We start from the raw sequence: 22,940 nt of genomic DNA, 5'->3' as shown, positions 1-22,940 counted from the left end.
CGACAGAATCGCTGCTCGCCGTTTTTTTTTTACGGCGAGCAGCGATTCTCCCCTATCCGATGGGCCGATTTCCCAGGCCTTTACGGCCGTTTTCATGAACTCCAACACACCTGCTCTCACAGTTCATGAAAACGGCCGCAAAGTGCCGTTCTCGAGAACCATGGCACTGATTGGCACGGCCGCACCATGGCGCAGCGGGTCCGAACCCCGCGCACTCTTTGTTCCTCCGCCGCCCCGCTGGATCAGTCCGCGGGGCGGCTGAGGGGCATAACGGCCCGCGCATGCGCGGGTTTCACACATATGCGTGATGACGTCATCCGCGCATGTGCGGGTTGGAGCCGTCCAATCCGCGCATGCGCGGCTGACGTCATCGTGCGCGTCAGCCGCCGTTACCCATGGCGCGCGGGCTAACGAAATTCGCTAAACCTTCGATGCCGAGGTTCACAGGGCCCCACTGTTAGCCCCGACCGGGGAGCAGAATCGGGTCCCGGGAGGGGGCGCGGAGGCTGCCGTGAAACACGGCCAGTTTCACGGCAGCCTTCACGACTCTCCGCATTTGCGGAGAATCGCGCCCATGAATTTGGAGCGGGAGTAGATAATTTGATTCTTCAAACCCGCTTCTCCATTCAATAAGATTATAGCAGATCTTATGTGGCCTCAACACCACTGTCCTGCCCACCACCAAAAACCCTTTGATTCTGTTAGTCAAGAATCTATCCAACTCTGCCTTAAAAATATGACTTTGCCTCTGCCACGCTATGGAAGAGAGTTCCGCAGACTCAAGTCTCTGAGAGAAAATAATGCTCCTCACCTCCTTAAATGGGAGACCCCTTATTTTTAAATTGTGTCTCCGAGCTCTGGAACCAGAGGATCTGCATATCCACAACAGAACCTCCACTCTGGTGGAAAAACGGTGGCTGGAATGGATGCCTCCTGTTCTTCAGAAGCTAGCCCCATATAACCTGCCTGAAAGCAAACAGGCTGTCTTATGTTGGCGAGGAGGATGAAGAACATTTTGGTAATCTCATTTTCCACTGCATTCACTACCGTTCTGCCACAGCATTCCTCTGCAGCATATGTCCTAGTGACAATGGCGACCTCTGCAGAAATGCAGAGATTGTCGACTCAGGTCATTAGGGCCGCTGCACAATGTGGACAGTTGGCCACATTCTTCAATGTCATATAGCTGAAAAGGTGAGCAGCCTTTCTCCACATGCTCTTTGAGACAATACAGCGAGGCTCTCATAAGAATGTTCGCAAGCAGAGGGCACTGGGTCACCTCCATCAAGCAAATGATTGTGAACCTATCACTATGTTTGTTGTGCTCTATGGCTCCCCTGATCATGAAGACGTGAATAGAAGATGGGTGTTTAGCTATAACAAGTATTTATTATTAAACACGTGAGCAGGTAACCAACAAACCTGTGTACAGACACTGATATCTAAATTACGTGAGAGCTACTGTGAGATGTGCCCGCCCTGCTATCCGTCCTGCTCCCAACTGCCGCGTCATGCCAGTCACCTGATGTATATTTGGCTCCATGTATATCCGGCTCCACCTACTGCCAGGAGGTTATAACAGTCAATACATGCACTGATGATCAGCTTTATACATTTGTACAATTATATACCGTTAAATACAGATATGCCGATGTGCATATCACCACATCCCCTTTCCTCTGGAGAAAACAAACACATTTGCTTGACATTCAGTTATGAGTCCAGTCTTATCAGGCTTGTGCCTAACTTTGTTCGACCTGCTGAGCAAAGGCTGGGTTGGTGAGCATGCCCCAACTTCATCAATTGCTGGCCTTTTCCCCCAGCACCACAGCAGATGATTCATTAACTGCAGGGATGCTGGACAGTCTGTGTTTTTCTCCAGCTTGGGATTACACCCAGACTTGTCTACAGGGTGAAGCACAAAAGACCGTTGTACTTTGAAGAGCGCTTGTCAGTTCCAGCGCAGAAGTGAGCCACCCTCAGTGAACACCATATTTAAGTGCAGACCCGTTTGTTGAACAACCATTGCTGGCTTCACCCATCCCTTGCTATTAGGTTCCTCCATTCTGACAGCGTCCCTTAGCTGCAAAGGCTGGAGCGTCCTTGCAGATCTATCGGAGATCTCTTTCTGCTTTTGTTTCTGAAGAACTAACTTCCTCTTGAACCGTCGATTGACCGTGGACCCCCACCATGGAGGGCAGAGTTGTTCGCAGCTGCCTGTTCATAAGCAGCTGTGCTGGTGACAGGCCATTTACCAGTGGGGCTGAACGGTGACTGAGTAAGGCGAGACACATGTCTTCCTGGCTGTCCAGGGCCTTCGTCAGCAGCTGCTTCACTATGTGTATGTCTCTTCTCGCCTTCCCATGCGATTGGGGATAGAGAGGCTCAAGGTAAAGTGTTTGAAGTCATACTGATGAGAAAAGTCAGCCCATTCGTGATTACTGAAACATGGACCATTGACCGACATGACAATAGATGGTTTGCCATGCCGGGCAAAGATCGCTTCGACCTGTTGAATTACACAGTGAGCTGTCGCGTTGGGCAACTATGCCACCTCTGTGTAATTGGAGAAATAGTCGATTACGACCAGGTAGTCACTCCCATAAAAATGGAACAAGTCCCTACCGACTTTCTGCCACGGACTGGCAATGACGTCTTCCACATGCATGGGTTCCTAGCTCCGCTTGCTGCAACATTTCTGACAGGTATCACTTTGATCAACCATACCTGCTCTGTCCTGGGTAATGCCTGGCCAACATATCGTCTCCCAAGCCCTGAAGCTTCTTCAGCATGAGCGTCCTCGGAGAATTCTGTGCTGCCGTAGGAGAACATAAGAACATAAGAACTAGGAGCAGGAGTAGGCCATCTGGCCCCTCGAGCCTGCTCCGCCATTCAATGGCTGATCTTTTGTGGACTCAGCTCCACTTTCCGGCCCAAACACCATAACCCTTAATCCCTTTATTCTTTAAAAAACTATCTATCTTTACCTTTAAAACATTTAATGAAGGAGCCTCAACTGCTTCACTGGGCAAGGAATTCCATAGATTCACAACCCTTTGGGTGAAGAAGTTCCTCCTAAACTCAGTCCTAAGGAGAAGACCATTTACCTCACTGAGCTCGGCATGAACGTTATACAGTAGTACGCAGAGCAGGAGCCTTTCGGCCAACCTTCTTTGAAACATCTGCTGACCTTTTGAAGAACTGGATGCTTGGCTGTTTCTGACCTGATCAGCCTTGACTTTTCGTCACAGATCGGCAGTAACGCAGCTACCATGTCGACATATAGCTGAACTTCATCAGCCCCCGGGCAGACCTCATTGATGGCCACAGCTCTTGAGAGTGTGTCGGCGTTAGCCAGAAATTTGCCTGGTGTGTAGATCAGATTAAAGTCATACCGCTGGAGTTTCATCAGTCCCCCTGTCGTCAGCACCTCCTCCAGCAATGTGGAGGCCGGTTCCTCTGGAAAGTTCTGTATCTCCTTTCTGGCAAAATCTCGAACCTGCAGGTATCTAAACATTTTCCCCTGCTCCAGCCCATACTTCGCTGCCAGCTCCTTCAATCCTGCAAACTGACCCCTAAGAAACAAATCTTTTAGTGTCTTAATCCCCTTCTCCTCCCATTTCCAAAAATTTCCATCCCACCTCCCTGGCTCAAATCTGTGGTTCCCGCGAATTGGCATTTCCCTTGACCCTGCCCCCAACCCGAAGTGTTGGCGAAACTGCCTCCAAATTCTCAATTAAATTATTACCGGACTCCGAGTATTCCCCCGGGGCTATCGGGAGCGGCACTGTTGCTAGTGCTTTCAATCCCGACCCCCTGCACAAACTCTCCTCCATTCTGACCCACTGGGAATCAACCCCTCTGACCCAGCTCCGCGCCTTCTCCACATTCGCCACCCAGTAGTAATACATCAGGTTTGGAAGACCCAGACCCTCTGCCTGCCTTCCCCTCTGTAGCAGCACCTTTCTAACTCTAGCCACCTTCCCACCCCATATGAACAAAATAATCCTTCCCTCAATCTCTCTAGAAAAAAGCATTTGGCAGGAAAATCGGCAGGCATTGAAAAATAAACAGAAATCGTGGCAACACGTTCATTTTAACCGCCTGTACCCGACCTGCCAGTGACAGAGGGAGACCATCCCACCTTGCCAGATCAGCTTTCACTCTCCCCACCAAACTAGAAATGTTGTACTTGCAGAGCACCCCCCCCCCCCCCCACTCCCAGGCGACCTGCACCCCCAGGTACCTAAAGTGAGTCCCTGCCCTACGGGATGGCAGCCGCCCCACCCCTGCCCCCACCCCCGGCTGAGACTCTACAAAATACTCACTCTTGTCTCTATTTAGTTTGTACCCCGAGAAAGACCCAAACACTCGAAGCAGCTCCAATATTCCCCCTATCGACACACTCAGTTCCGACACGCGTAACAGCAAGTCATCGGCATATACGGACACCCTGTGCTCTATTCCCCCCCCCCCACTATTCCTTTCCATACCCCCAAACTTCTTAACGCGATGGCTAACGGCTCAAACGCGAGTGCAAACAGCAGGGGGGACAAACATCCGCACCACCAATTTCCACCCCGGCCTCGGCGCTTCCCCCTTCTCCAGTACCATATCCACCCAATGCGGAGCATGATCTGACACTGCAATTGCCGAGTGTTCCGACCCCTTAACCCCAGCCGGCAAAGCCTTCCGCACCACGAAAAAGTTGAACATGGAACATTACAGCGCAGTACAAGCCATTCGGCCCTCGATGTTGTGCCGACCTGTGAAACCACTCTAAAGCCCAACGACACCATTCCCTTATCATCCATACGTTTATCCAATGACCATTTGAATGCGTTTAGTGTTGGCGAGTCCACTACTGTTGCAGGCAGGTTATTCCACGCCCTTACTACTCTCTGAGTAAAGAACCTACCTCTGACATCTGTCCTATATCTATCTCCCCTCAATTTAAAGCTATGCCCCCTCATGCTAGCCATCACCATCCCAGGAAAAAGGCTCTCACTGTCCACCCTATCTAATCCTCTGATCATCTTGTATGCCTCAATTAAGTCACCTCTTAATCTTCTTCCCTCTAACGAAAATAGCCTTAAGTCCCTCAGCCTTTCCTCCTAAGATCTTCCCTCCATACCAGGCAACATCCTGGTAAATCTCCTCTGCACCCTTTCCAATGCTTCCACATCCATCCTACAATGCGGCGACCAGAACTCAATACTCCAAATGCGGCTGCACCAGAGTTTTGTACAGCTGCAACATGACCTCATGGCTCCAAAACTCAATCCCTCTGCCAATAAAAGCTAACACACCGTATGCCTTCTTAACAACCCTATCAACCTGGGTGGCAACTTTCAGGGATCTATGTACATGGACACCGAGATCTCTCTGCTCATCCACACTACCAAGAATCTTACCATTAGCCCAGTACTCTGTCTTCCTGTGAATCACCTCACACTTTTCTGCATTAAACTCCATTTGCCCCCTCTCAGCCTAGCTCTGCAGCTTATCCATGTCCCTCTATAACCTGCAACATCCTTCCGCACTGTCCACAACTCCACCGACTTTAGTGTCATCTTCCAAATTTACTCACCCATCCTTCTATGCCCTCCTCCGGGTCATTTATAAAAATGACAAATAGCAGTGGCCCCAAAACAGATCCTTGTGGTACACCACTAGTAACTGAACTCCAGGCTGAACATTTCCCATCAACCACCACCCTCTGTCTTCTTACAGCGAGCCAATTTCTGATCCAAACTGCTAAATCACCCTGAATCCCATGCCTCCGTATTTTCTGCAATAGCCTACCATGGGGAACCTTATCAAACGCTTTATTGAAATCCATATACACCACATCAACTGCTTTACCCTCGTCCACCTGTTTGGTCACCTTCTCAAAGAACTCAATAAGGTTTGTGAGGCATGACCTACCCTTCACAAAACCGTGTTGACTATCCCTAATCAAATTATTCCTTTCTAGATGATTATAAATCCTATCTCTTATAAACCTTTCCAAGACTTTGCCCACAACAGAAGTAAGGCTCACTGATCTATAGTTACAGGGTTGTCTGTACTCCTCTTCTTGAACAAGGGAACAACATTTGCTATCCTCCAGTTTTCTGGCACTATTCCTGTAGACAATGACGACATAAAGATCAAAGCCAAAGGCTCAGCAATCTCCTCCCTATCTTCCCAGAGAATCCTAGCATAAATCCCATCCGGCCCAGGGGACTTATCTATTGTCACACTTTCCAGAATTGCTAACACCTCCTCCTTATGAACCTCAAGCCCTACTAGTCTAGTAGCCTGTATCTCAGTATTCTCCTCGACAACATTGTCTTTTTCCTGCGTGAGGACTGATGAAAAATATTCATTTATCACCTCTCCTATCTCCTCGGACTCCACGCACAACTTCCCATGACTGTCCTTGACTGGCCCTACTCTTACCCTAGTAATTCTTTTATTCCTGACATACCTATAGAATGCTTTTGGGTTATCCTTGATCCTACCCACCAAAGACTTCTCAATCCCCTCCTGGCTCTTCTTAGCTCTCTCTTTAGGTCCCTCCTAGCTAACTTGTAACTCTCGAGCGCCCTAACTGAACCTTCATGTCTCATCTTTACATAAGCCCCTTCTTCCTCTTGACAAGTGATTCAACTACTTTAGTAAACCACGGTTCCCTCGCTCGACCACTTCTTCCCTGCCTATACCTTATACCGCGAGTATACCTTATGGACTGCTGAGAAAAACGAGTACGCTTGTTCCCTCGGATGCAGAAACCTCCAAGGGTCCACCCCTCCCATTTCCACCATTAGCCCAGCCAATGCCATCGCCCCCTGATGGGACCAGCAAGCGCGGCCGTGACCTCTCCAACCTTGGCTCCTGCACCAAGTTCCAGTCCCCCCCACACTATCAGTTCGTGTGTGTCCAAGTCGGGGATGGCCCCAAACACCTTCTTTGCGAATCCCACATCGTCCCAATTGGGACCGTATACACTTAACAGTGCCAGTAACCTCCCCTCCAGCGCCCCTGTCACAATCACAAATCTATCCCCCTGATCTGCCACCACCTTCTCCATCTGGAAGTGTACTCTTTTGCTGACCATTACCGCTACCTCTCGAGCTCTTCCGTCACATCCAGAGTGAAACACCTGATTAACCCAGCCCATTTTAAGTCTGATTAACCCAGCCCACATGGTCCTTTACCCTCAAGTGTGTTTCCTGCAGCATTGCTACATCGGCTTTCAAACTTTTAAGATGCGCAAGCACCCTTGACCTCTTGACGGACCGCCTAACCCCCTCATGTTCCACGTGACTATCCTAACTGAGGGTCTCTCACCCCCTCCCTTCTTATTCACCATCATCATACCACCGGGCCCTGCCCCATGAGCCTGACCCGCCCCTATCCATTATTAACATCGAACTCCTTCCCCCCTCCCAAAACCCCCCCTACAATTCCTCTCGAAAAAATATCTCCCAGCATCAATCCCTTTCTTCCCCCCCTCGCTCGCCTCGTAGGCCCATCAAAACCTGCTAACCAGGCTCCAAAGTCCGCAGCCCTCCTCTCACCTCACCTCCATTCACTAGCTAACTTTAGTTAGCTAGCGCGGGTGACTCCCCCCCCCCCCCCCCCCCCCCCCCCCCCAAAGGTATACTGTCCCTTCCCACCCAGTCCCAGAGAAAGAAAAAACAGCAATCCAAACCATACAATTCACTGAAATATGATATAACTGTCGCAACACAGAATACCAATCAACCCAACCAATAATTTGAACTCTGTAACAATGTGAAGGGAAATAAATTACAGTACACATCAGTAAAAAAAAGTTATAGCATTTATACATTTTCCAGCTCCCCAATCACAGTCCACCTTCTCCTTCATGCAGTACTTATGGAAGCAGATAATTACTGCTATTGGCAGCTCATTCACTTTGGGCTTCGGCCTTAATGATTGATAAGCTCGGTCCAGCTCATACCGGGAGGGGATCTCACCCTCCCCCATCAACTCTGCCGACTTCTTAGCGAAGTACTCTGTTGGCCTTGGGCCCTCTGTCCCTTCGGACAAGCCCACAATTCTCAGATTATGTCGTTTCAAGTGGTTCTCCAAGTCCGCGAGCTTTGCTCGGAGTCCTGTGTTGATCTCCACCACCCTCCGCAGCTCGTCCCCCATCGAGATGAACTGGTCGCTGTGCTGTGACACGGCCTCCTCCACTTCCTTCATCTTCTCGCCCTGCTCTCTCACCTCGGCCGATGTCTTTGCCACAGCCACTCTCACCGGGGCGATTGCCTCCTCCACCATTTACTTCAATGTGACCGCCATCTCCTTCCTCAAAGCCTCCATGTGCCTCGCAAACTGCTTTTCCAGCTGCACCGCCATCACCTCTGTCATCTTCTCCACCGTAAGTAGTGCGGCCCCACCATGTGGTCCAGCGTCCGCCATCTTGTCAGCACTTTTGCTCGTCCTCTCATTCAACGGCAAGCCCGCGTTTCCTCCCTTTTTCAACGCTGCTTTTTGCATCCTTTAACGACTTATTATTTTTCCTTTTTTTTCACCCTTCTTTCCTTCTTCAATGTTTTTTTTATAGAACAATAAAAAATTCTTCCTTCAAAAAAGGAAAAAAAAACTTACACCAAGTTTCTTTAAAACTTCTTTCTCTTCTTTTTTGTATTCCTCCAGAATTTCCCTGGGACCGGACTTCAGTCTCCTTTCAACATTTTAGGCGGGATGTGGGGCATCTCATCTACATCGTGCCCTGGCTTCGGACCTGCTGCCTCAACTTCCGTTTGGCTCCGCCCCCTCAGCTCCGACCTCCGCGTGCGCTGGGCCCGACGCCTCAACACCAGCCGCCGACACCCACGTGGAGGACGCGATTCTCCGCTCCCCATGCCGGGTGGGAGAATCGCGGGAGGGCTGGGCGAATCATGACCCGTCGCCCTGGCACCCCCCGTGATTCTCCCACCCTCCCCAAAATGGCGTGTCGCAGAATCGCCGCTCGCCATTTTTCACGGCGACCCGCAATTCTCCGGCCCGGATGGGCCGAGCGGCTTGCCGTTCCCCACCTGTTCACGCCGGCAGTAACTGCACCTGGTCGCTGCCAGCATGAACATAGCGCGAAAGGTAAGTTTGGGGTCTGTGGGGGGCGGAGAGGGGATCGAGCACCACGGCCGTGCTCGGGAGGGGACTGGCCCGCGATCGGTACCCACCGATCGGCGCGCCGGCGTCTCCAAGAGACGCACTCTTTCCCCTCCGCCACTCCGCAAGATCAAGCTGCCACGTCATGTAGGGCAGCGGAGGGGAAGACGGCAACCGCGTGCGTCAAGGCCCGGCGACCAAGTTTCTCACAACGCCGCTCCTAGCCCCCTGGGGGGGGGTGAATAGGGGGCGAGAAGCGGCCTCCGATACCGTCGTGAGTTCACAACGGCCTTCCCGATGCCGCATGGGAGCGGAGAATCGCGCCCGGGGTTCCTCGCCGGTTTTTGAACCAGCCCCGCTTGATGCTGGGATGGTCCCAAAGGCCGACAATAATCGGGGGAGAGATCAAAGAATCGGGGAAACCCCCGAAAGCGCTGGAAATAGTAGCCGCCGGTGGGAGCTCCTCTCGATGCGGCCGACCCGCTTGCAAACACCACCGGAAGTCCAATGAAAGATTTCTGACGCTGTGATACTACCGAATGACATGCGCAGGAAGCAATGATGGCTGGAGGGTGTGTTGAAGGTGCACAGTCTTGTGCTTGCCTCATCAAGCTAGAGTGCCAGAAATCCTGCGTTGCACCCAGCCTGCTGAAGCATGTTGATCCAGCCATTTCGCATGCAATTTCCTCCCTCTTTGGGATGGGGTAGTGTTCACTTTTAATGTTCATGTTAAGATCTTTGGGATCCATACAAATTCTCAGGTCTCCATTCCATTTCTTTACACATACCATGAGTTGACCCAGTCTGTGGGCCCTAATATGCATCTAATGACACCCAGAGTTGCCATTCGCTGCAGCTCAGCTTTGAGCTTCATCTTCAACAGGACAGGCACCCTTCTGGGCGCATGCACGACTGTCTTGCATCCTCCTGTAGTTGCATGCGGTAAGTAAAGGGTAGGGTGCCACACCCTTGAAACACCTCCGGATGTGTCTTTAAGATCGCCTCCACCGCGCTATGTCGGCGAGGTGCCATGCACGCTGCGGTATCCACGCTGTTGTCGAGTCCGAGCTCTTCACATGCCGTACCCCAATGGCGATTCACGCTCTGTCTTCACAACGGAGAATAGTATTCTGCACGTTACCGTCTTGGTGACATCATGTTGGGATCCGATGACCATCTTTCAGAAGCATGCCTTCCAGAGTGATGTGAGGTTTGACCTTTAGCCACTGCACTGCCGAGAACAGGATCAGGTTGGCCCTCGCTCCCGTATTGAGTTTGCAACTGATGGGCGTTCCATTGATCATTATCGGGATCGTCCATCTGTCCTCAATAGTTCCTACAGTCGTCTCGCTGTGACTACAAAGTGGAAGCGTCACTTCTATGTTTTGGCCAGTCGAACTGTTTGAACCACTCTTCAAAATCATATTCACATCAGCCCGGTTGTTGTTTCCTTTGTCCTTATCCGGACTCTTCTTTTCTGTCCGGACAACGGTGCACCGACAGGCAAAGTGACCCGTTCTGTCACACTTGTGACAGTTTTTGTTTATTGCCACATTTTTGGCACAATATGACAGATGCGGCTTGTTGCCCAAAATGGGCACCCGCATCGAGACCACGTTTTTTGAGTTGTTGCGTAGCGGTGCGCTCAAAATGGCAGCTCGCATCGCGACCATGTTTTTTGTGTGGCTGCGTGATGGTGTGCTCAAAATGGCAAGCACGGCCTTTTCCCGATCGAAGACAAAGTGGGGGCCATCCGGCAGGCTCCCATCTGTTCTTTCTTAGGGCTCATAAACTATTATTGAAAATTCATCCCCAACTAAGTCATGCTGCTTAGCCCGCGCCACCAACTGTTGAAGAAAGGACACCAGTGGGAATGAGGCCCCCGTACCAGAAGGTGTTCCAAGAGGTCAAGCTGTGGTTGTCATCCGAGAAGCTGCTGACCCACTTCAACGCAGAGAAATCACTTCTCCTAACGTGCGATGCTTCCACTTATGGTGTGGGGGGTGTTTTCGCACACCGGATACCCGACATGTTGGAGCGGTCGATAGCTACCGTATCTTGTACATTCGCTGACGCCGAGCGGAACTATACCCAAATCAAAAAGGAGGGCCTGGCTGTCGTATTTGACTTGAGGAAGTACCACCAGTACTTCTACGGCCACTCATTCATGGCCTATACAGATCACAAGCCTCTGCATGGGCTGTTCAAAGAGGATTGAGTGATTCCCCTGATCGCGTCCACCAAGGCCCACCTGTGGCAGTTACTCCTAGCGGCGTACGAGTATACACTGGAATACTGCCCGGGCACGTGGATCCTGCACGCCGATGCATTGAGCCGCCTGCCGTTCTCCACAAGGCTGCCAGCACCCGCCTCGGCTCCAGAAGCAATAGCAACCCTCCACTTCATGGATTCTTTGCCAGTCACTGCAGCTCGTAACCCAGACAGACATACAGTTATACCGAGTCCAGCACATGGTGCAGCATGGGGCCCAACACAGAGCCCTGCCTGACGATCTGTGGGTCTATAAGCCAAAGCTCTTAGAGATGAGCATGGAAAACAGTATATTGTTGTGAGGGACACGGATGTTCATCCCGGAATGCAATTGTGTGCCTTTACTGGCAGACCTCCACAATGGACACCCCAGGGGTATCCAAGAAAATGCTTGCCCACAGCTACGTTTGGTGGCCCGGCTAGACTCTGACATCGAGAAGGTGGCCCAGTGATGCGGCCCTTGCGACAGAATCATAAGGCCCCACCTGCTACTCTGCTGCTCTGATGCATACTTGGGAGTGGCCAGGAAAACCTTGGTCCTGCATCCACATAGACTTCACCAGCCCATTCCAGGTACCTCATCATAATAGATGTCCACTCAAAGTGACTCAATGTCCACAAGATGCAGACCGTGACCACAAAGGCGACCGTAGCCGACTAAGGCACACATTCAGTACTCCTGGAATACCAGAAGTCTTGGTGTCTGATAACGGCGTGGTTTTCAGCAGCAGAGTGTTCAAGTTGTTTGTGGCCTTGAATGGAATCCGAAATGTGCGGACTGCCCCGTAACATCCGGCCTCAAACAGGTTGGCTGAGTGGTCAGTCCAAACCTTCAAAAGGGCAATAAAGAAACTGACCACCGGATCTAGACACGGCTTGTTACTGGATTGCCCCCCCCCCCCCCCCCCCCCCCCATGCCACCACGAGAGTGGCACCAGCGAGTTACTGATGAGACATCGCCTCAGTCTTGTCATCCCAGATAGGTGCTAAGATTCACCAGCGACAGGACTGCTCTGTGACGGACGCTGCTATGTGCACGCAGTTGCACGACTTCAAGCCAGGAGACGCTGTGTACATTCGAAATTTCGGTGCCAGCACCACATGGATCCTGACCGTGGTGCTCTGGGAAACTGGTCTGGTTTCCTATTTGGTCCCAGAACAAGGACATGAAGCCAGCCGCCATCTGGACCACATCTGCTGCTGAATGCAGGAACCTCTGGAGCAGGCTCAGGATACGTCAGTCCAGGTACGCCCATGCTCTCCGTCACCGCCTATATCACCCCCTAGAGCACCGCATAGATTGCCACACTGATTGCCAGCGCCACCATCCGTCAAGGCCCAGTAGGCTGAGATGCCCGATGCGTCCTTGGAAAACTCCGACACCGATTCTGACATGGACACTGGCCCACCTGATGTAGTCATCCAGCCGCCTCCTACACCGGCGCCCTTACTGGCTGCACCATTCCTGCCTCAACGCTCCACTTGAAAACGGTGGTCTCCAGTGCATTTAACACCTCCCAGGCCAGCCCCGTTGATGCCGGACGGTCGTCCGCTCCCCAAACGAACAAGATGACTCCTGCCTCAGCCAGCGGACATGGGCGTTTCTCCCGACCTGGGGTGTAGGGGGTTAGGGGGGTGGGGGAGAGGTGTTATGATTCCCTTGGGGGCCAAGGGCTATGCTCTGTACTATTCCCCCCTTTCACCTCAGAGTATGAACCCCCTGGTAATTGGGGGCGGGTTTTCTCCTTAACAGGGAGGATCCTCTCAATATATAAACCCTGACCTGGGTGCGGCTTGGGGAGGTGGCCCTTCTGGGATAGAAGTTGTAGCATTTGTAATTATTGTGTATATCGTAATAATCCTTTATTCATTCCTATCCTACTGTGCGTTCCTGCGTCCCTTCCATTGGATTCTACACATCACATCCATTGATGCATGCATCCCTTGGACTGAAGGACGCAGAGATGAGACCCACATCAACAGAACATTCAGGGTGTGAGAGGGACATGGTTTTAATGGGGAATAGGATTCAAAAGTGGAGGTGAGGACATTGTTAATCAGGAATATTAGGTGAGATTCTTTGGCTTCTCCACAACGTGTTTCACGGTGGCAGGAGGTGGCCCACCATTGGCCGGCGGCGGGATTTTCTAATCCTGCCATTATCTATGGGATCTACCGTGCTCAGCTCCTTCAACACTTATCTGATGAAAGAGCTGCACTCTGTCAGCCCAACAAAGACCACCCCTCTTGAACGCAAACCTTCCCATTAAACCATCCATTTGTATTTTGAATTATGTTATGCTTTTGGTTTCACAACCTGACAAATTATTCAAAGCACTTTTCAAGCTTCAAGAACATTCTTCATAAAATCTGCCATAAATTTACTTTCTTTCGATCTAAACGATGTCCTTTGCTCCAACTCTCTCGGCTTTAAAATATTGTTAAGAGTTTATACCAATGTATTCCAACTATATTTTCTATACCTCAATAAGGCCCTCCTTAAATGTTGTCTTTCAAAAATGGGTTTCTCCAGTCCCTCATACTCTATCGTGCTTACACTTAGGATCACTCTTGTTGTTTTCTGGAGCCCCTCTGATGCTTAAGACCCTTGTTAAAATGTTTAGAAACAAAATTATTTTTCTGATATTTTTCTAATGAACCCTTTATGCCTACAGTCAAAAGATTTAAAGAGAAGCAAACAGTGGTATAAAAGTGCTTTGGAAGAAGCAACGGTGTTGTCAGGACTTACTTCTGAAGAAAGGCTCAAAAAAGGGTGCCAGCTGAGCAACCAAGGTAAATCACCCCGGCAAGATGTTCACCAGGTATTAGGAATCAGTTTCTGGGTAAATTGAGTTACAGAATATTGCACAGTGAAGCATCTATATAATCACAGTCCAAGGGGCCCGATAGACTTGACAAACAATTATATACTGAGACTTCTGCTCAATCACATCCCACTATACCTTAGCCTTGACACCATACTATTTCCCAGCTGCTACCCTGGGTGAAGCACAATAACATACATTAATAAAACAACTTTAAAACCTTTGGAAATAGATGGTTGTTTGCTAGAATAATCTGAAAACAATCCCACTGCTCTGTCCTTCCCCAAAGTTTATTTGCCTGCTTCAAAGATTTATTTCCTTGTCCCTTAGAAGACAAAATGGTCTCTGCATCTACTAGTCCCTTTGGCAAAATGTCCCAGTTCCACTAAGTTTCCAGCAAAATAGGTTAGCTTATTTGTATATCCGTTGGAAGATTTCCAGCACAAATACCTTCTAAAGCGGAAATAATGTGTATGGAAATTAAAATGCAATCTTTAGCCAAGTTTGGTTGACAATTGCAGCAGCAGACTGGAACCAGCTGCAACATTCGAAAGTGGATTACTGAGGTCACTTCAGGTAGCTGCACTGGAGCGGCTCTTTTCCCACACCAGCTTTGGAGAAAAAAAAAACTGTAGTTTCTTTAGAAATATTCCTTTAATTTCAAAATTAAACCAGGAAGCATTCTGAAAGAGAGTAACTGGACTTCCCAGCGAGCGTTTTAATTCCAAGAATAGTCCATGTGGCCTGAGGTTGCTATGAAAGTTAAAACACAAAAAGTAAATTGACAGCTAATTGAGAGGTCAAATTAGAGCTGGTCTCAGAATCTGCAATTCAGAACAGAGCCTGGTGAAAGCAGGGGAGGATTCTGAGCATAGAGCAGGGTGCCGAAAAGCATATCCTATCAGGTTTGCTTGTAACTGCTTGTAGGGAGTGGGTGAGGTGGGGGGTGGGGGGGGGGGGGGGGGGGGGGGCATGTGGTCCCTTGTCAGACAAAGCACCTTCTCTTCCCCCCAGCCCTTGTTGCCAACCCAACTGATTCCCGAAAACTACCCAGCTACCCGCATTCAGCAGGCATTCACTTTTGCTTAGGTCCCTTGACAATCCTGGGCTACTGGTGGTTGCATTACCTATAGTTATCACTGCTATCCCAGTGGTACTGACAACAATACACAGCTGCCAACTTCTAGCAGCCCTTTGCGGATGGGATTTCCATCTCCAAGATCCTTAAATTTTGGGGAAGGCCAGCTACTGTTCTCATGACAAGCCAATAAGTTCTTCTGTATTTACTGATGGAGTAAATCAAGGTATAGTAAATTATAGACATTTTCCTGCCTAGTGGTGAAGTGTCTCCATTTATGTCCAGTGGGCAGGCAAGTTAATTGTTATCCTTAGGGATACAAGAGAGACATCGATGGCAGGTAACATAAATTATCTACAAAAGGTTCAATGGATAAAGAAGGATATTGAGGAAAATAGTTTACCTATTCCTTTGTATGAGGTTAATTTAAAATGTGGCTTAGTCATTGATCAGGCAAATGTTGGTTTTGTTCTTAATTTTCCAATTGGAGGGGTGGATTTCTTACTGGGAAATGTTTTGGCTGCCAATATGGTTTTGAAGTCTCCAGCAGTTTCAGGAAAGCTGAAACTGAAGTTTCACAGGAAAGGCTGAGTTACTTGAAAAAAACAATTATTTTTTGTAGACCTGTTATGAAAGTTGATGTTCTGCCTGAAGATGTGTTAAAAGAATCAGAAAAGTGGTCTGCTAGTTTAAAAAGGATATTCGAGCATTGAGCAAAGGAGGAAAATCTAATGGCATTGGAGAGGTTTTAATAATGCCTGAAATAAAAATGTAGAAAAAGCACGTGCAAGATGTAGCAAAGGAGATTGCAACAGTATTCAGAGTCAATGACGAAACAGGAAAAAGGCATGCTTTGAAAAAGTGGAAAATCTGAGCCCAGTGTTAACATTATATAGATCTACAGGAAAGAATATGTTCAAGAACATTAATTAGAACTTCAGAAAGCGGCAATGGCAATAATTACCAAAATTGAATTGGACAAAGCTTGAATACAATGGGATTTGGGAAACAGGAGGAGCTCAGGAGAATTTGTGAACTGAATTAGAATTATTATCAAACTTCCTGAACTGATCATCAGCATGACTTCAATGACTTAAAACAGCTAAAGACCATTTAGCAGAAAAATGAACTGCTGATACAAAAGGAGCGTAGCTCCTTCATCAGGTGAGTCACCTGATGAGCTACCCGCCGATAGATCGTGATTCCAAATAAACCTGTTGGACTTTAACCTAGTGCTGTAAGATGTCTTACTGTGCCCACCCTGGTCCAATGCCGGCATCTCAACATCATGACACAAAAGGAAACAGTGTTAAACATGCTTTTCCTAAAATGAATAACAAAAAGTCAGGTTGTGGAAAATAACATGAAGTAAAAGGTGATCTTGAATTTAAACTGGATGAGAAGAATTTAATTATCCTTCACAATAATTTGAACGTTTGGTTGGTCGAAACTCTTTTTAGGGACTTGAGCATTGCAAATCCTACACACAGGGAAAAAAATGGAGATCAGGAATTAAAACCTGAGCAGAGTTTTCTGCACCTGTTTTAAAAGAAGAAATCTCTGGAACTCGCAACAAAGAAAATCTTGATGGTAATCTGGTGTCTGGCTTTAAAGAAAAACAGGGGAAATTGCAGAAAACAGAAAGAAGCAGTATGATAAGGAATTTCATCTTAAATTCTAATTCATAACAGTCAGTCTCCAAAAGCCAGATGGATTGCCGACAGTAAGCAAAGTGGTTTCCAACAAAGTTAGTCAGGCCAAACAAATTGTAAAATTTGTGGACCCAAATGAATGCTATCACAGCATCCAAACTGTGCACATTCCTGCATAGATTCAAAAAAACATGAGGGACACAAAGGTTTTTTTAAAAAATAATTTTTATTGGAATTTTTTGAAAAATATATATCAACAAAACAATAATAACAATAATAGTAATAAACACCACTCTCCCCCCCTTTCCCCCCCCTCCCCCCCCCCCCCCCCGGGTTGCTGCTGCTGCTGACCTAGTACCTTATCGTTGAGCCAGAAAGTCGAGGAAAGGCTGCCACCTCCTAAAGAACCCTTGTACCGACCCCCTCAGGGCGAATTTGACCCTCTCCAGCTGAATGAATCCCGCCATGTCATTAATCCAGGTCTCCACGCTCGGAGGTCTCGCATCTTTCCACTGCAGCAAGATCCTCCGCCGGGCTACGAGGGACGCAAAGGCCAAAACATCAGCCTCTTTCGCCTCCTGCACTCCCGGCTCCACCCCAACCCCAAATATCGCGAGTCCCCAGCCTGGCTTGACCTGGATCCCACCACCCTCAACACCGTCCTCGCCACCCCCTTCCAGAACTCCTCCAGTGCTGGGCATGCCCAGAACATATGGGCATGGTTCGCTGGACTCCCCGATCACCTGACACACCTGTCTTCGCCCCCAAAGAACCTACTCATCCTAGATCCGGACATGTGGGCCCGGTGCAGCACCTTGAACTGGATGAGACTAAGCCTCGCACATGAAGAGGAGGAGTTCACCCTCTCCAGGGCGTCCGCCCATGTCCCCTCCTCAATCTGCTCCCCCAGCTCCACCTCCCACTTAGCCTTCAGCTCCTCTACCGACGCCTCCCCCACCTCCTGCATTACCTGGTAAATGTCAGACACCTTCCCATCCCCGACCCACACCCCCGAAATCACCCTATCCCTTACCCCCCGCGGGGGCAGCGAAGGGAACCCCTCCACCTGTCGCCTAGCAAACGCCTTGACCTGAAGGTACCTGAACATATTCCCCGGGGGAGCTCAAACTTCTCCAGTTCACCAAGGCTCGCGAACCTCCCGTCGATAAACAGGTCTCCCAACTTCCTAATGCCCGCCCTGTGCCACCCCAGGAACCCGACATCCATGTTCCCTGGAACAAACCGGTGGTTCCCCCGCAGCGGGGCCTCCACTGAGCCACCCACTTCCCCCCTGTGTCGCCTCCACTGCCCCCAAATTTTGAGGGTAGCCGCCACCACCTGGCTCGTAGTGTACCTCGTTGGAGGAAGCGGCGCCGTTACCAGTACCTTCAGGCTCGTGCCTCCACAGGACGCCATCTCCATCCGTTTCCATGCTGCCCCCTCCTCATCCATTACCCACTTACATACCATCGAGACGTTAGCCGCCCAATAGTACCCAGAGAGGTTGGGCAGCGCCAGCCCCCCTTTATCCCTGCCCCGCTCCAAAAAGACCCTCCTTACCTTCGGAGTCCCGTGCGCCCAAACAAATCCCAGAATGCTGCTGTTCACCCTCCTAAAAAAGGCCCTCGGAACGAAAATGGGGAGGCACTGAAACAAAAACAAAAACCTCGGGAGCACCGTCATTTTAATGGACTGTACTCTACCTGCCAACGACAACAGCAGCATGTCCCACCTTTTAAATTCCTCCTCCATCTGCTCCACCAACCTAGTAAAATTGAGCTTGTGCAGAGTCCCCCAGCTCCTAGCCACCTGAACCCCCAGGTACCTAAAACTCCTCACTGCCCTCTTTAGCGGGAGCCTACCAATCCCCTCCTCTTGATCTCCCGGGTGTACAACAAACAGCTCAGGTTCAATTTCTAACCTGAGAAACTCCTGAACTCAGCAAGAATCTCCATCACCTCTGGCATTCCCCCCACCGGGTCTGCTACATACAACAGCAAGTCGTCCGCATACAGCGACACTCGGTGCTCCTCCCCACCTCGCACCAAACCCCTCCACCTCCTCGACTCCCTGAGAGCCATGGCAAGAGGCTCAATTGCCAGCGCAAAAAGCAAGGGGGACAGGGGGCACCCCTGCCTCGTCCCACGGTGGAGCCTGAAGTACTCGGACCTCCTCTCATTTGTCGCTACACTCGCCATCGGGGCCTCGTACAGCAACCTCACCCATTTAATAAACCCCATCCCAAACCCGAACCTCTCCAACACCTCCCACAAGTACCCCCACTCACCCCTGTCAAAGGCCTTCTCCGCATCCAATGCCACCACAATCTCCGCCTCTCCTTCTGCTGCCGGCATCATTATCACATTTAGCAGCCTTCGCACGTTAGTGTTCAGCTGCCTCCCCTTCACAAAACCCGTCTGATCTTCATGTACCACCCCCGGCACCCAGTCCTCTATTCTAGTAGCCAAGATCTTCGCCAGAAACTTGGCATCTACATTCAGCAGTGAAATCGGCCTGTATGATCCGCACTGCAAGGGGTCCTTATCACGCTTCAGGATCAGGGAGATTAGTGCCCGAGACATCGTCGGGGGCAGAACACCCCCCTCCCATGCCTCGTTGAAGGTCCTAACCAACAGGGGGCCCAGCAGGTCCGCATATTTCTCATAAAATTCAACTGGGATCCCATCCGGTCCTGGCGCCTTCCCCGACTGCATGTGGCCAATCCCACTGACCAGCTCCTCCAACTCGATCGGCGCCCCCAGTCCCTCCACCTGCTCCTCCTGCACCCTTGGAAATCGTAGCATGTCCAAAAAACTCTCCATTCCCCCTCCCACCGCCGGCGGCTCCGACCGGTACAGTTCCCTATAGACGTCCCTAAAGACCTCATTGACCTCTGCCCCCTGCCGCACGACATTCCCATCTCTATCCTTCACTCCACCAATCTCCCTAGCCGCGTCCCGCTTACGAAGCTGGTGCGCCAGCATCCTGCTCGCCTTCTCTCCATACTCATAGACCGCTTACCTGCGCCTTCCTCCACTGTGTCTCCGCCTTTCTGATGGTCTCTAATAATGGGGTTAAGTCCGCACACCAGCGTGAAAACCGGCGGCAACGACTCCGGCATCAATAGTCCCCGAAAGTGAAAGATTTTCCCCTTCCTAGGGGGCTAACTTGGTGCCGGAGTGGCCCCCACAGCTCCAGCCGGCTCGGAATGGCCCACGCGAGTTCGTGCATGTGCAGATCGGCCAGCGTATTAACGGTTGGCGCATGAAAAACGGTGCCGGAGAATGGGGAAGCCAGTGGCGGGGTGCTAGCACCCACCCGCGGATTCTCCGACCCGGCGCCGGGTCAGAGAATCCCGGCCAATATCTCTTGAAAATATTGAAAGAAAATGAATGAACCATGAAGTATATAGGGACAAGAGTAGGCCATTCAGTCTATTTGTAATAAATAGAGCATTTTTAAAATATTGGCTTCTAAATATTGGGACAATTAGGACAATTGGGACAAAACTAGAAAACCTGGGTTTCTAGTGTGTTTGACTCCAGTGGTCATGCTTTTAAGAATGATTTTGTCTTGTAAAAGCCTGGGTGCTTCTAGGGGCTAGAAGGTGAAGTAGACCAAAGGAATGTGGTTTCTCAGTACTATGGTTTGAGTGGGAAAAGTCCCTGGGGAATTAATTTGTTTTTCAGCTTGGGGAGATGATGTAAATACTGGGTGGAGCCAAGGACTGCAGTGAGTCAGTTTTGGAGAAGGCTTTGGAGAGAGAAGAGTCATGCAGTCCTTGGCTCTATGACTGCATCTCCACGATTGATGGGACTGTCCATTCCAGAAGCCCGAAACCTGTCTGGATGGCAGCTAGTCCCTCCGACAGTCCGTCCCCTCGGGTGTTCCGACCTCTACCTGCAGTACCGGAGCATCTGTGGTGATCACCGGATAGTGTCCCAGTAGTCTCTTCACTAACATGCCTAACCGAGGTAAGAGTCTCTGGGATGGTGGAGGGTGTTGGAGACAGCTGTGATGGGAAATCACTTTAATCCTCTGACTCGAGCTCCAGAGTCTCCTGAATCTCGGACGGAGGCTGGTGCTCGAGCAGCTCCTATTGCTGCTCGGCTCAGGGCCGGGCTGCGGCTGTGGCACTGGCTGTGGGCGGGGGATACCAGATGGACCCGACCCAACACCAGCAGGTCCTGGAAGACACAAGACGATGCATGATTAGACGGCGACGTGAGGGATAATGGGGTGGGGGTGGTGTAGGGTGAGGGTGGTTCGGAGGTGTGTGGTTGCGGGTGTGAGAGTGGTGTTGGTGGCGGTTGACACACGTGACATGGGTAACTGCAACTAAGCGGGGTCTCACTTCCTCGCCTGCAGCCGAACTCCACCTCTATGACCTCCCTTTCCTCTGCGCCGCCAATCGCATCTAGGGCCCTCTGCTCTGCCACAGTGAGAGACCACAGCTGGTCCCCCTCCCGTCTGCCCCCGCTCCCAGCGGTTGAGTGCGGCCGTATCTGGGGGGGGGGGGGGGGGGGGGGATGTAGTGCAGGGTGCAGGCTTGGCCGCCCTCTAGGTGGGGCGAGCGGGTAGGGTTATGGGTGTGTGGGACAGAGGTTAGTGCCAGGGGCACAGTGCTGCCTACTCTCCTTGGCTGCCCTGTGTAGGTCGTGCAGTTTTTTACGGCACTGATGGTCGGTCTGGACGATATTGCCCACGGCACTGACTGTCTCCGCCACCTGCGCTCAACCATAGCGTACTGTGATGGTTGGCAGCCTCCTTCCCGGGCCGGGGTACAGGGTCATCCTCTTCTTCGCGGCGACTCGGAGTGTCTCAAGCTCTGTGCCTGCAAAACATGGGGCCGCACTCCTTGCTGCCATCTTGTTGGCAGCGATGGAGTGTGTGGGGAGTGAAGTGTGTATATGCGGCTGCAGCTTTTCAACCTCCTGAGTGTCAATCGAGAAACCAGTGAATCCGGCACCGTTTTTAATTAGAATCGATTGTGTTCCATGTGGTGCCAATGCTACTCCCTTAACATCAGCAGAATCAGTCAAGTTTTGCTGTCGTGAAAGTCCACAAATTCTGCATTGCCGTCCACACTTAGGGCTGGATTCTCCTATTTTGATGTCCGGAGGAAGTATCTAGTTCTATGATGAAAAATCAGCGAGGCCCCAGCACCGACCCTCCGACCAGTGAGGGGCTAGCAGCCGTGTCACATAAAACACACGGCCTTTACGAAAAAACGGCCGGAGATTTGCCAGGTCTGTGGCCACGCATGTGAACGGCGACGGCCTGCAGCGGTCGCACTGTACAACATGACGCCAACCTGCCAGATAGGGCCCCCCTGGACACCCCCTTGCCACCCCTGGATCATCCCACACCAGTCCCCCCAGCCCTTGCCGAAGCATCCTGGTCAGCGGCATGGCCCCCTCCTGACTGTGGCGCCACTGGACACAGTCCGTAGCTGCCACGCCAGGTTCACGAAAAGTGAGAGCACTCGTGCCCCGCACTGTCCTGTGCTCGGCCGATCAGGGGCGGAGCATCGGGGGAAGGTCTTCAGCTAACTGCTATATTCCTTGCCTTGTTCTCCAAGATAGCCTGATATGATGGGCGCGATTTTCTAATAATGGGCTATGTCCCCACGCCGGCGTGAAAACCGGTGCCAACGACTCCGGCATCAATGGCCCCCGAAAATGAGGAATTTCTACGGGGCTAGTTTGGTACCCGCAGCTCCAGCCGGCGTAGAACAGTTCACGCACGCGCGGAATGGTCTGCGTATTTCCGCGCATGCGCGGGGGTTCCCTTCTCTGCATCGGCCCCCTGGCAATATGGCGGAGCCCTACAGGAGCCCGGGCCAGGCCACCGTAGCCCCCCCCCCCAATGTGTTTGGATCCCCCCGTCCCCACCCACCAGGCCGCCCCCCGCACACAGAAATTCCAGGTCCCGCCGTGTGGGAGCTGAGTAATCCATGCCGGCGGGACACAGCCAAACTCGTCA

General features: G+C 50.9%; 1 protein-coding gene across 2 annotated transcripts in view; it reads left to right on the top strand.

The window, feature by feature from the left end:
• LOC119965619 (zinc finger CW-type PWWP domain protein 2-like) overlaps positions 1-22,940 on the top strand; it is a 205,696-nt gene that overhangs the window by 49,553 nt on the left and 133,203 nt on the right. For both annotated transcript variants that reach the window (XM_038796405.1, XM_038796404.1), the window contains exon 4: positions 14,076-14,193. In XM_038796405.1, coding sequence (XP_038652333.1) covers positions 14,076-14,193 — 118 coding nt within the window. The remainder of the gene's footprint in view (positions 1-14,075; positions 14,194-22,940) is intronic.

The sequence above is a fragment of the Scyliorhinus canicula genome, chromosome 5, assembly GCF_902713615.1.
Source record: "Scyliorhinus canicula chromosome 5, sScyCan1.1, whole genome shotgun sequence".
Classification (NCBI taxonomy): Eukaryota; Metazoa; Chordata; class Chondrichthyes; order Carcharhiniformes; family Scyliorhinidae; genus Scyliorhinus; species Scyliorhinus canicula.
Note: the sequence above shows the minus strand (reverse complement) of the source record. Positions and strands in the feature narration are given on the sequence as shown.